The sequence below is a fragment of the Lepidochelys olivacea genome, assembly GCF_965140295.1.
Source record: "Lepidochelys olivacea isolate rLepOli2 genome assembly, chromosome: 3".
NCBI lineage: Eukaryota > Metazoa > Chordata > Testudines > Cheloniidae > Lepidochelys > Lepidochelys olivacea.
The window spans coordinates 104,142,893-104,156,076 of record NC_140413.1 but is presented as its reverse complement, the minus strand read 5'-3'; the positions used below and the strand labels follow the sequence as shown (position 1 = coordinate 104,156,076).

Here is a 13,184-nt window from a genome sequence, read left to right as displayed (position 1 = left end):
CGTAGGTTGCTCTCATGGGCTATATTAGGGGTTGGCAACCTTTCAGAAGTGGTGTGCAGAATCTTCATTTATTCGCTTTAATTTAAGGTTTCGCGTGCCAGTAATACATTTTAAAGTTTTTACAAGGTCTCTGTCTGTCTATATATTATATAACTAAACTATTGTTGTATGTAAAGTAAACAAGGTTTTCAAAATGTTTAAGAAGCTTCATTTAAAATTAAACTAAAATGCTGATTTTATGCCACCGGCCCGCTCAGCCCGCTTCCAGCCTGGTGTTCCATTCACCTAGGCCGGCAGCAGGCTGAGCGGGGCAAGCGGCTGGTAGCCAGAACCCTAGACTGTCAGCCAGAACCCTAGACTGGCAGCGGGCTGAGCGGGGCTGGCGGCTGGGACCCCAGATTGTCAGTGGGCTGAGCGGCTCAGCTCGCTGCCACTCAGCCTGCTGCCGGTCTGGGATCCCGCCCCTTCCCACATAGAGTGGGTACCTACCTTCTCCCTGGTTCTAGCCCATTCTCTTCCTCTCTCTCTGCACTGAGCTGAGGGTGGGAGTGCACTGAGCTCAGGGCTGGGGGTGAAGGAGCAGGCTGGGGGTTGGAGTGTAGGGTCTGGCCAGGAGCTAGAATGAGGGAAGTGGCTCAGGGTTGGGGCAGGAGGTTTGGGGGTGGAGTGCTTACCCCACTCCCATTTGGTGCGAAGGGTGCAGGTGGGAATGTGGGGTGGGGGTGGGGTGCAGGAGCTCCTGTTTGGTGCTCAGGGTGGGGATGGGAATGTGGGGGGTGCAAGAGTCAGGACATGGGGGGGGCTGGGGGGGTGTGAGTGGGGGTGCAGGAGTCAGAGTTGCGGGTGTGAGGGGGGTGCAGGAGTCAGGGTTGCGGGTGTGAGGGGGGTGCAGGGGTCAGGGCAGGAGGCTAGGGTTATGGGCTGGGGTCATGAGGGTGCTCCCAGCCCCCTGCCCTGAGCGGCTCACAGCAGCGGGCTGGTGATTCCAGCCTGATTCCACCCCATTCCCCAAGACCCTGTCCCCACCTCTTCTCCGCCTCCTCCCCGGAGCAGCAAGCTCGCTGCAGCTCTGCTTCTCCCCCTCCCTCTCAAGGGCCATCAGCTGATCGGGGGCAGGGAGGGAGTGGAGGAGGGGCAGGAACCCAGCACGTTGGGGGAAGAGGCGGGAGAGTGGGGAGCTTGCCTGCTCTGCAGCAGCCTCCGGCAGGACCAAGCTTCTTCACCCTGCCCCCGTGGGGAGGGGTGAAGGGAGGAGGCGGAGAAGAGCAGGCTGGGGGTCCCGGCCTGGGTTCGGCAGCCTGCTGAGTGGGGCTGGCGTCTGGGACCCAGCAGGCAGCAGTGTGCCATTAAAAATCGGCTCACGTGCCGTAGGTTGCTGACCCCTGCACTATATGATGTTCTGTCTCCTTTGTGAAATTATTAGGTTCTGCTCAAATATTAGGAGAAGTTCATTAAGCACACTTAGCAGAGATTTTTCAATCACTTACAACTTCAATCTCCCTCCACAATTAATTCCACACATGGTGCAATCCACTTGTGCAGCACTTTTTTTTTTTTTAAACAGTAGGGTTTAATTAATGCAGAGAGCCTATGCTGGCCCTTGGCACTAGGTGTGAATTTCAGTAAAGAGCGGTGTCTGCTAGATTTGGGGTGGGGAGATTAACTTGACTTAAGTGGGAGAACTCATGCTTAAACTGAATTGGGCTCTATTGTGGAAAAGGCTAATAAAACAGAAAAGCATGAATCAGTTGTGTAAGTAAAAGATTTATCAGCCATCTGACAGAATTTTACCACCCCAATTTACTTTTCACCAGTGTAGGCTTGTTGGCTACTTTCATTGCACCTCATTTGTATTTGATGATGAATTTCACTTATTTCTTATGGAAGTATTACGTATTACTGGTTAACAGCATGTATCACTGTACTACCAGGTATTTTTTCATATACAAGGATTGCCCCCATTTAATTTTCTTTCAGTGTTTACACAAAATACATTTACATCCTACAATTTTTAGACTTATTTCAATTTTGTGAAATATGTTACTGTACTTAAAACGTTTTGTGTTTTCCTGAAATAATTGATTTTGCTATTGATATTTTGTCTGCCTTTAGGTATATCCTTCTTTCCGTTCTATGATGGCTGTTCAGCAGGAACAAGGTAGCACGTCATTCTGTGAGCTCCAGAATGAGGTATCAAAAAAAGCTAGTGTATATAGTCCACATGAGAAAAAGGAGCAATTTAAATGGATGAGACTGCCTGGACAGGTGAAGGGTTTTTTTTAAAAGTACCAAAAAAATCCACTATCTGCTAATAAGGTTATTTTATGGTATAAGTTTGTGAAACAAGTCTGGTTTTGAGGGTGTGGGTGGGTCTCAAGAACCTGCTGGAGGGCAGGACTCTTTCCATGGAGGTCCTAAGCTCCCATCCTAGCTTTGGGACCCGTGCAGTCAGTTCCTTGACAACATGATTCTTGGGACTCCTCATTCAAAGGATGTTTCACCAGCTTAGTGGGGATGGAGAGGAGTTAGTGCAGCTCCACTCTTGGTGCTTCTGGTCCTGCCCACTCCTCAGTTATGGATCCCCACCACACGTCAGAAAGGGGACCTTCTGTGAGGCTATTATTGTCCATATAATCATTCAGTTTATTCTCCAAATGGGAATGGGGTTTATTTCCCTGCTGGATGCCATGTAAGAAACACAACTAATACACAGAGTGCATTTGTTCAAAAGAAAATCCCAATTTAATCTTAGATGTAAATGGCTTTTGTTTATGTACCTTGATTTTGTGATATTATATAATTTGTCTTAAAAACTGCCAGTGGTTTTATTTCTTTCATATTTAATAACAGCCAGTGATTTAAGTAGTAACAAGGAAATGTTAGAAAAATCAACAAATTGTTTTAAAATAGCAAATTGTCCAAAGATGAAAAGGGTATGGAAATAAGTTTATGTTTGACATGTTTAGGATCAATAAAAATTGTGTAAATTTAGATTAAATTCTTTTTCAAAATGTTTTATGACGAATTTTTGCCTTTTTGCAGAAAGGCAAATAAATGCATGAGCCAAATTAAGTGAATTATAATCTTGAGAATATTGTCTAGACATCCTCAAATATTAAATTATTTATTATTAAACTTGTCCATGTAAACACTGTAGAAGTTGTGTTTTTGAGAGATCCAGGTACTAACAACTTATTTTGCTGATTTTTTTGGCTTGTGGAAAAGTTTGTTAAATACATAATGTCTTTTAAGTTTTGTGTATTTGTTAACATTCACAGCTGTGCAATAACTATTTTTATTTGGAAATGTAGGCTTGTCGTATACCAAACAAGCATCTCTTTTCACTGAGAGCAGGAGATATGGGCTGTTTCTGTATTCGTTTTTCTCAAGATGGAAAAACATTAGCAGCAGCGTGTGCAGGGAGAGATGGTTATCCCATTATTTGTAAGTTATGAATTTATTACTTCTGTTTTAACATAGAGCTATAACATATGCAAAGAGCTCTTTTTTTCCCCTTTAGTTTTTTATTTTGAAGAGTGTGTCGATTGGACTTTAAAAAAAAAAAAGTGTTACTTTTTGGAGTATAGAGGTTTTATATTAACAGTTATGTTCTTTTAGTAGATTTATTTAGTAATTCAGCATTGTAAATATTCTTAGCTATAAGGCGTCTTTAGCAAAGTGTCTGCTGATTGAAGACAGCATGGCTTTTCATATGTGGTAATGTATATGTCCAGTTTAAGGACTTGATATTACAATATTTCAGCATCCAGTAGAAATCTGAGAGTCTGAAATGTGCCAGGAATATAAGTTCTGATAATAAGTTTTTAAGTGAAATAACTTGCCCCTTTCTTAGATTTTTTTTTTTTTTGACAGGGGAAAGGGAATTTGTGAATGAATTTAGTTTTCATTAAAGTGGCTAACCAATAATACTTACTAGAGCCAGGCATAACGCAGGCAGTCGTCTTCACAAAAATCTCCCAATACAACTCACTAATGACTAGCAATACTATTCATATCCTGGGCTGCTTCTGTGCAAGAAAATGTCACTTGCTGCATTTTGAAACAGAATATAATCGATTTTTTGAGATTCTTGGGAACAATGTTCCATCTCCACACACAATAAAAGGCAAAACCTATAAATGCAAGTACTTAAAGAGTAGCTATCACGGTTATATTGCTTCTCTACAAAACTTGCTGATCACCAAAAAATTGACCTCACCATTAATATTCTTATGTAGCTGGCCAAGTGGCAATCAAAGTTTAAAAAAAAATAAAATAGAGTATTTACTTAATGTCCTAGGTTCATCCCTGAAAACTTAAACTGTCTAGTCTAATTTTTAAAGGGGTTAATGCACTTGTGACATATCCATGAACCACTAGATGGAAGTAGATGCTTGCAAACTTGTGTTAAATTATTAACAATGCATACCAAGTAGCTATTTGATTTTGAATTATGGAAATTAGGAGCTAGTGGAGTTGAATTCACTTATGCAAGCAATGACTTGGCCCTAGTAATATATCTAGCTTTGTAGTAATTATTTTCCAGATGTTGGTTGCATCAACATCTTCCATATTTGAAGATTGAATTTGTATCGGAATATGCAGTTATAAGTCTTATATATAAAATCTTGGCCCTAAATCGTTTTCTTTTGAGTATCGATGCTTTATTATTGGAAAAGCAGTTTCAAATGTTTCCAAATTTAATCTTTTTATTTACATTTTCATTAGTATATGAGATTCCTTCTGGACAATACTTAAGAGAATTTTATGGCCACCTTAATATTGTATATGATCTTTGTTGGTCAAAAGATAATGAGTACCTCCTTACTGCATCCTCTGATGGCACTGTCAGGTCAGTATGAGTGAAATGTTATAGCAACTGTTGTCAAAATGATAAGTAGGCTTAGTGAACCCAGCTGTGTCTTTATCATAAACTGTGCTGGACAACTTTTAACCATGGATTTGAGTGTAATTTGAGTTATTTGTTAATGTTATTGGAAAGCTATGATAGAATGATAGCTTTTTAGGAATAATTTTATTATGTTTGGTTTAAAATATACGGTGTTTTTGGTCCAAGATTTTAAAATGTAGTTGCCTAAGTATAGACTCTTAAAACCATATTTAGCTGCCTAAATAAGTGGTCTTATTTTTCAAAAGTGCTCAGCACCAGCAGCTATTACAGAAATCAATAGGACTTTTGGAACATTTAATCCTTCCAAAAATTACCATATTCTAGATGCAAAAGCCAATCTTAATGCTATATTAAGGCTGCAAATTTGAACACACCAGGCAGGAAATTGAAAATTTAGAATTCAGTAGCAACTTTAACTTTACCACGTTGCAATTGTATATAGTAGTTTGAATTCTTGGCTAGGCTGTTAAATGTGTAACTCAAGGCAAATCACTGTATCTGGAATATAAAATCTTAACTCTGAAATTTTTCCCCTCTTGTGTATAAATTTAAAAAGTTACATTAATGCAGTATTTAAGCAGCAAATCTTGAGGTACTTAAAGCTCCCTCATCCCTCCAAAAAAAACCAACCCAGAACACTTAAAACACAGCAAGAAAAAATATGGCCATAGTATTCCACAAATGTGTTATGGGTAACTTCATAGGTTTTAATCTTCACTGATGTGTAGATGCACAAAAACCTAGCTATTGCCTTTGTTGGGCAACTACATAGTGCTACAGGCAGCTGCATAATTAAAATCCCCAAAGAATTGTGATTGCCACATTATATGTGTTGAAAGTGTTAATTTAATTGGTTTTACTATGGGGTAGAGGGGAAATAAATATAAAGTTCTTCAAGTGATTGTCCACATCGTTTCCACTCTTGGTATGCTTGGGTATGAGATCAGGTTTTTTTGGCCAGCTGTGTACATTGGGGTCATGCCTTTGCCCTGGACGTCTTTGCACCATTCATCCAAGCCTGAGGGCATAAAAGGCAGAGTGGGCCAGCTGCCCCTTGGTTCTATCTTACCTCTTGTAGCAGCAAGATGGAATCCTTGCAGTGTCCTTCTTCTCTCCACGGTGTTTGTGTAGCTAGTTAGTAGTCTTACTGCCTAGTTACTAGTTAGTTTGTTCATGTAATTAGATAGTTAAAAATATTTTTTTTCTTAAATAAGTTTCAGTTTAGGCTAGCGCCCCGTGCCTGTACAGGGATGCTAGAAACAGGGTGGAAATAAATTTCCGGAGTTCAAAACCTGTCTCTCACGTGAAGCTTAATTCCCGTTGGAACGTTCCACATCAAACTTTTGAGTATAGCTGCAAAAATTCAGTAGATTCAATTAGACCCTTAAGTATTTGCATGTATTTACGTCTAGAACCATTAGCACAAAATTTGGTATTAATTTATATGGTAATATTTACTAGAAAGCGTCACGTTATGAGACAGTTATCCTAACTTTTTGTTCTGTTCTTTGTTTTTAAAAGAATGTGGAAAATTGAGACCCAGACTACAACTTCTGTGAGAGTTTTCCCTCATCCTTCATTTGTTTACACTGCAAAGTACCATCCAGTTGCTGACTATCTTGTGGTGACAGGCTGTTATGACTCTGTGATTAGGGTATGGAATACAAAAGTGAAAGAGATCTATGGTCAGTTAATACAGGAGTTTGATGGTCACAAAAGTTTCATCAATACACTGTGTTTTGATGCAGAAGGTATGTTCAATATGTTATAATTGCATCTCAAACAAAGAGCAGTTCAAGCCTGTTCAGTTTGGTGTATTTCACTGAGATAGTTGTTAAAAAACAGGATGTTTTTATTTTGTTACAATTGTTATTTTATTAAAATGTCTCACTCAGATCTACTACTATCCAGTGTGTTGATGTATTCAATTATTATTTACTGTCTGTAATTTGGGCATGTCTACAATATGCTGGGCACTGTACAAACATTTAGGAAGACATAGCCTGGGCTGAAAAGATAAATAAGCAGGCAAAAGACAGGAAAGAAGGATATAACAGATGTAAAAGGGTCAAGGTGATAACTAGCCAGGTCTTGATGATACAGTTTTTTTAAATTAGATATATAGATTATCCACAATTGACCCTCTTCCTAACTAGTTTTAGTTGGCTAGTTTCTTGTCAGTTTTCAGAGTAACAGCCGTGTTAGTTTGTATTCGCAAAAAGAAAAGGAGTACTTGTGGCACCTTAGAGACTAACCAATTTATTTGAGCATGAGCTTTCGTGAGCTACAGCTCACTCCACAGTATGCATCCGATGAAGTGAGCTGTAGCTCACGAAAGCTTATGCTCAGATAAATTGGTTAGTCTCTAAGGTCCCACAAGTAAGTACTCCTTTTCTTTTTTCTTGTCAGTGTCATTGCAGAAATTGGTATGGAATAAAGAACAGAGACTATTGTGGGAGAAGCAGGCAAATGGTGTGCCAAGGCTGGTATTATGAGCTGAGCAGAGATGTGGAGAGGCAATGTAGAAAAAAGTAGGGCTGTGAAATGATTACAACATTAATTGCTATTAATCGCAGTTTTAATTACAGGGTTAAACAATAACAGAAAACAATGTATTTAAATATTTTTGGATGTTTTCTACATTTTCAAATATATTGATTTCAACTACAACACAGAATACAAAGTATACAGTGCTCAATTTAAATTATTATTTTTATTACAAATATTTGCACTGTAAAATGATAAACAAAAGAAATAGTATTTTTCAGTTCACTTCATACAATACCTTAAAGCAATCTCTTTATCATGAAAGTACAACTTAGAAATGTAGATTTTTTTTGTGGCATAACTGCACTCAAAAACAAAACAAAGTAAAACTTTAGAGCCTGCAAGTCCACTACGTCCTACTTCTTGTTCAGCCAAACACTAAGACAAACAAATTTGTTTACATTTACGGGAGATAGTGCTGCCCTATTCTTATTTACAGTGTCGCCAGAAAGCGAGAATAGGCATTTTCATGGCATTTTTGCAGCCGGCATTGCAAGGTATTTACATGCCAGATATGCTAAGCATTTGTATGCCCCTTCATGCTTTGACCACCATTCCAGAGGACATGCTTCCATGCAGCATTATCTTACATAAATGTAAACATGCTTGTTTGTCTTAGAGATTGGCTGAACAAGAAGTAGGACTGAATGGATTTGTAGGCCCTAACACAGGGGTGGGCAAACGTTTTGGCCAGAGGGCCACATCGGGGTTGCGAAATGGTATGGAGGGCCGGGTAGAGAAGGCTGTGCCTCTGCAAACAGCCTGGCCCTGTTCCCTATCCGCCCCCTCCCACTTTCCACCCCCTATCAAACCCCTCCACTCACTGTCCACTGACTGCCCTGCCCCCTGACAGGCCCCCCGCCCCATCCAACCCCCTGCCACACTCCTTGTCCCCTGACCACCCCCTCCCGGGACCCCCGTCTGTAACTGCCCCCCCAGGACCCCACCCCTATCCGACCCCACCTGGTTCCTGTCCCCCCGTGACCGACCCGAGCCCCCGTGACCCTACCCCCTATCCACTCCCCCCCGTTCCCTGTCTCCTGACTGCCCTCCGCCCCATCCAACCACCCCCTGACTATCCCCCAGGACCTCCTGCCCCTTATCCAACCCCCCCACTTACCATGCCATTCAGAGCAGCAGGATAGGCTTATTGGAAAGCCTGGGAAATGGGCGGGTGCAAGCGGTGCTGCCCATGTGGCTGCGGGGGAGGAGGGACAGAGGAGGAGGGGCCGGGGGTTAGCCTTCCCGACTGGGAGCTCAGGGGCTGGGCAGGACAGTCCTGCGGGCCGTAGTTTGCCCACCTCTACTCTGAAATCTCACTTTGTTTTATTTTTGAGTGCAGTTATGTAACAAAAAAACTACACTGTAATTTGCACTTTCATGATAAAGAGATTGCACTACAGTACTTGTATGAGGTGAATTTAAAAAGATAAAATAGTATTTTTCCAGTGCAAGTATTTGCAATAAAAATAATATAAAGTGAGCACTGTACACTTTGTATTCTGTGTTGTAATTGAAATCAATGTATTTGAAAATGTAGAAAAAAATAAAAAAAATTTATAATAAATTTGAATTGGTATTCTATTATTGTTTAACAGTGTGATTAAAACTGCAATTAATCACGATTAATTTTAACTATGAGAGGAGCTCTCTCGCCAACATAGTGCTGTCTAGACCAGCACTTTGGTCAGTATAACTTATTTCACTCAGGGGTGTGGGTTATTCAAACCCCTGAGTAACATAAGTTATACCAAAGTAACCCGTAGTGTAGACAAGGTCTTAAGTTACAGCCTGGGGAACTGGGAGGATGGTGAATTTTTCAACAATGTCAGTGAATGGAGAGGGTTTGGAAGGAGAGATAAGGAGTTCAGTTTTGGCAGTATTAAGACTGTGTTGGTGGCAAGACATCCAAGAAGAGGTGTTGGAGAAACATTCTAAAATGCATAACTGGATGGAGATGTGCGTTGTTGCTGTGTGAGTAGAGGAGCTCCCCAAAGATGGAACATTTGTATTTTGGAATCTGGGTTTTTCAGATAGGTATTTCATGAAAATGTAGATGCGTTATTTCTGTGATAGGCATGGCAGCTGACCACAGAAAATAAAGAACTTTCTACTTCGTTGTTTACAATGATGTGTATACTGTTGGTTTAAGAGCAGCTATTGAAAGGCGGCAATTGGAGGGAAATTTGCATTTGCTCTTGCCCAGCCTGTTCTCAGTGGGGGTCTTCACTGGATAGTTATGCACTAGGGGTCTAATCTAAGGCCCACTGAAGTCAGTGGAAAGACTTCCATTGATTTCAGTGACCTTTGGATCACACCCTAGAAGACGATACTAAAAAGCAAAGATATTGAATAAAACCAACTTAGCATCTAAGTGAAAAACCGTCAAAGTATTTAATTGTAAGTATTACAGTATTTACATTTTTATTCTGTTTGGAATTTATGATATTGACTTCTGTGATGTATTATAAGCAAAATTTAGGCTTTTTGACTACCCTGCATTAATTGGAGAAAATGGAAGCAAAATATTGCTGTTCAAATATTGGCTTTAATAATTCAGTTTGTAATATATCCATGAATGTGGAAATTACTATAAAACTGTTAATAGCACTGATAAGACAGAGTTTCCAATGTATATTTAATTTTGGAGATATCTCTTGCTCACATATCCCCTGTTGTTCATTTAGTATGGTTTCAAAATCTTGCTGTTAATACTACATAAGTGCAATTATTATTTTACAGGACTTCACATGTTCTCAGGAGACAGCTCAGGGCTGATTATAGTTTGGAATACCTTTGTCAAAGGAAGTTCTCAACATCCAGTCCAACATTGGGGTATAAATAAGGTATACAAATATTTTAATTAGCACGATAACTTTTATGTAAAGCAGTTTCAAATCTAGCCATCTAATTTGCATTTAATTACTTTTTCATGTCACTTTTGTGTGGTTGGAAAGTAAATTTCCCCTAAATGTCTTGTTAACACTTTGCAAACGCCTGATAAAACATGCTGTGATTCACTGGGAATTTCTAGATTTTTTTTTTTGTCAGTTTTTAGATATGATACTGTAAGTAGAGAATGTAAATGCTTATTCTTAGCACCAGCTTCTACAACAGATGTTTGAGAATTGGTAGCATTGTAATTGCACACAGTAACGTGTTGTTTGTACTTCCATAGATAGAATTAAAATAACAGACTGTGTATCTTGTCAAAGTAGCTTTATTCACACTTCTATGGTTAACGTCTTGTCAGCCTTTCTGTTATCAACTCTGGTTTTCAGAATTTCATCATTATAATAGGATCTGTCACTTAAATGGTTGTGGAAACTTGATATGGGCTAAAACTTGTTGATTTGGGATGTAGTATCTTGTCTAGGAACCAGTGTTTGCTTTTTAAAATGGCCTTGGTTTTTTTTAAACTGCGTTTAATCTCTCCTTGCACTGCCCCCCACCAATTTCATAAGTTAATACCATAGTGACATCTTTACCTTTGTTTCCTATCAAATTAGTCTTGCATTACAATAAACTTCATTTTTTCATGGTAGGAAATAAAAGAAAATGATATTAAAGGGACTCCAATAAATCATCTAGAGGTACATCCGAATGGAAGACGTTTATTAATCCATGCCAAAGACAGTGTTCTGAGAATTATGGATCTCAGAATGTAAGTAGGTTTTTGTAGTCAATGCATAGATTTCTGTGTCTCAAGTTGACTCATTGTGATAGTAAAATGTTTTAAAATTATTAAATAGATACTTAAAAGAGGAAGGATGGTCCAATAGTTACAGTGCTAGACTGGGACTTTGGAGACCTCAATACAAATCCTTGCTCTGCCACAGGCTTCCTTTGTGACATTGGACATGTCCTGTAAGTTAGAATTTCCAAAAGTGCCTAAGTCCCATTTACAAAAATGATTTAGCCACTTACCCTATGTCATTGACTTTTCAATATCACTCAGGAAGTCCAACCTCGTACAGAAAGTCTGCAGCAGATCAGGGATTTTAATCCAGATCTCCCAAATCCCTTTAAAAAAATTATTTAGTTACTTAGCTTGGTTCATTGACTTTCAGTGGGACTTAGGAGCCTGAGTCACTTAGGCACCTTTGGAAATTTTACTCTTTGGGTATGTCTACATTTTAAAACGCTACAGCAGTGCCACTGTAACGCTTCAGCGTAGACACTACCTGCACCTACACCTACATTCTCCCATTGGCGTGGCAATCCATCTCCCCAAGAGGTGATAGGGAGGTTGACAGAAGAATTCTTCTATCAACCTAACACTGTCTACACTGTGATTTGTCATACCCTGAATGATGTAGCTATACCAACGTAAGTGCCTTAGGGCTAGTCTACACTAGAATTGCAACAGCGGCGCAGCTGTACCAATGTAGCTGTGCTGCTGTAGCGCTACTAGTGCAGATGATCTATGCCGAAGGGAGAGAGCTTCTCACGCCGACATAATGCTGTCCACACCAGCACTTAAGTCAGTGTAACATACGTCACTTGGGGCGGGGAGGGGGGGGCTTTTTCACACCCCTGAGCGATTTAAGTTATACAGAAGTAAGCGCTAGTGGGTACAAGCCCTTAGTCTCTCTGTTCCTCAGTTCCCCTTCAGTAAAATGGGGCTAATAGCACTTCACTCCCTCACAAGGTAAATACATTCAAGATTGTGAGGTGCTCGGATACTATGGTCACAGGGGCCACACAAGTACATGCGATGGATGGGTGGAGAGACATTCAAATATAATCTGTGATTGTTATTTTCCCCTTTATTATTAATATATTTAAACTATTAGTATAAAAATAAAGAACTTAAACTACGAAAAGCAAAACCGCCCTAAGTGAATATACCGCTAAGGCTAAAACTTAAATCCAGAAAAACAAGGGAATGTAGTGTTAAAGCATAAAATCTGTGCTGATGTTTTGTTCTTAATTTCCCTCTTCTCCCTCCCCCTCCCAAACACAGACACTCAAAGTTTCCCCAGTGTTTTAAGAAAAGATGCTTGGGGGAAAATACCTTCCAAACACTGACAGCACAAGGAAGTATCTGAGGTCTAGGGACATTTTTTCAGAATATACATTTATTTATAATGTAGTTCTCTCCCCATATCACTCTGTTTAAATTTCTTTGACCCTGTCATGTTTTGGGCTATCAAAAGACTTAGCTCTTTTACAGCACTTTTCCTCTTGCCAGAAGGGAGAGGATCCTTGGAATGGTCTTGATGGAGAGGCCAAAGCTCAGAACCTCGGTGCAGTGTGGTTGCTTTTCATTGAACCGTCCACAGAATCTGTGTGTGGAGTCATTGTAATGGGCCCTTTGAGGGTCATATGAATGTAGGGGGATCCTACAGAGGTGTAGAGCCAGTATTATAGTTCCTATACTACAACCCTTCCTGCTACTGGCATGGCAGTGTGTTTGGGGGGGAAGAGGAAAGTGGGCATTGCTAAGGTTTCCCCACATACTCCTGGAGCCACTAGCAGCCAAAGAACCTTACATTGGAAAACCACCCAGCCAAGACTTAGAAACAGCGGGTATGTACCATGTGCTGTAGTGGACCCCCCTGGAACTATTATTGTGTTCAGAATCTCTACTCTGACTAAAAAGTTTCTAGTTATTGTGACTGAAGCAAACTTCAGAAATGTGAGCTGAGTGTCACCAATATGAAGTTGTCTGTGTGAGTCTGCAGAGAGCATGAAATAGTAGCTCTGAGAGGTTTGAACTGCT

General features: G+C 40.1%; 1 protein-coding gene across 3 annotated transcripts in view; it reads left to right on the top strand.

The window, feature by feature from the left end:
* The window catches only part of AHI1 (Abelson helper integration site 1), a 182,134-nt gene that overhangs the window by 45,846 nt on the left and 123,104 nt on the right, over positions 1-13,184 (top strand). For all 3 annotated transcript variants that reach the window (XM_084625130.1, XM_084625129.1, XM_084625128.1), the window contains exons 12-17: positions 2,113-2,265; positions 3,312-3,444; positions 4,729-4,852; positions 6,434-6,663; positions 10,202-10,305; positions 11,005-11,123. In XM_084625130.1, the coding sequence (XP_084481256.1) occupies positions 2,113-2,265; positions 3,312-3,444; positions 4,729-4,852; positions 6,434-6,663; positions 10,202-10,305; positions 11,005-11,123 (863 nt within the window). The remainder of the gene's footprint in view (positions 1-2,112; positions 2,266-3,311; positions 3,445-4,728; positions 4,853-6,433; positions 6,664-10,201; positions 10,306-11,004; positions 11,124-13,184) is intronic.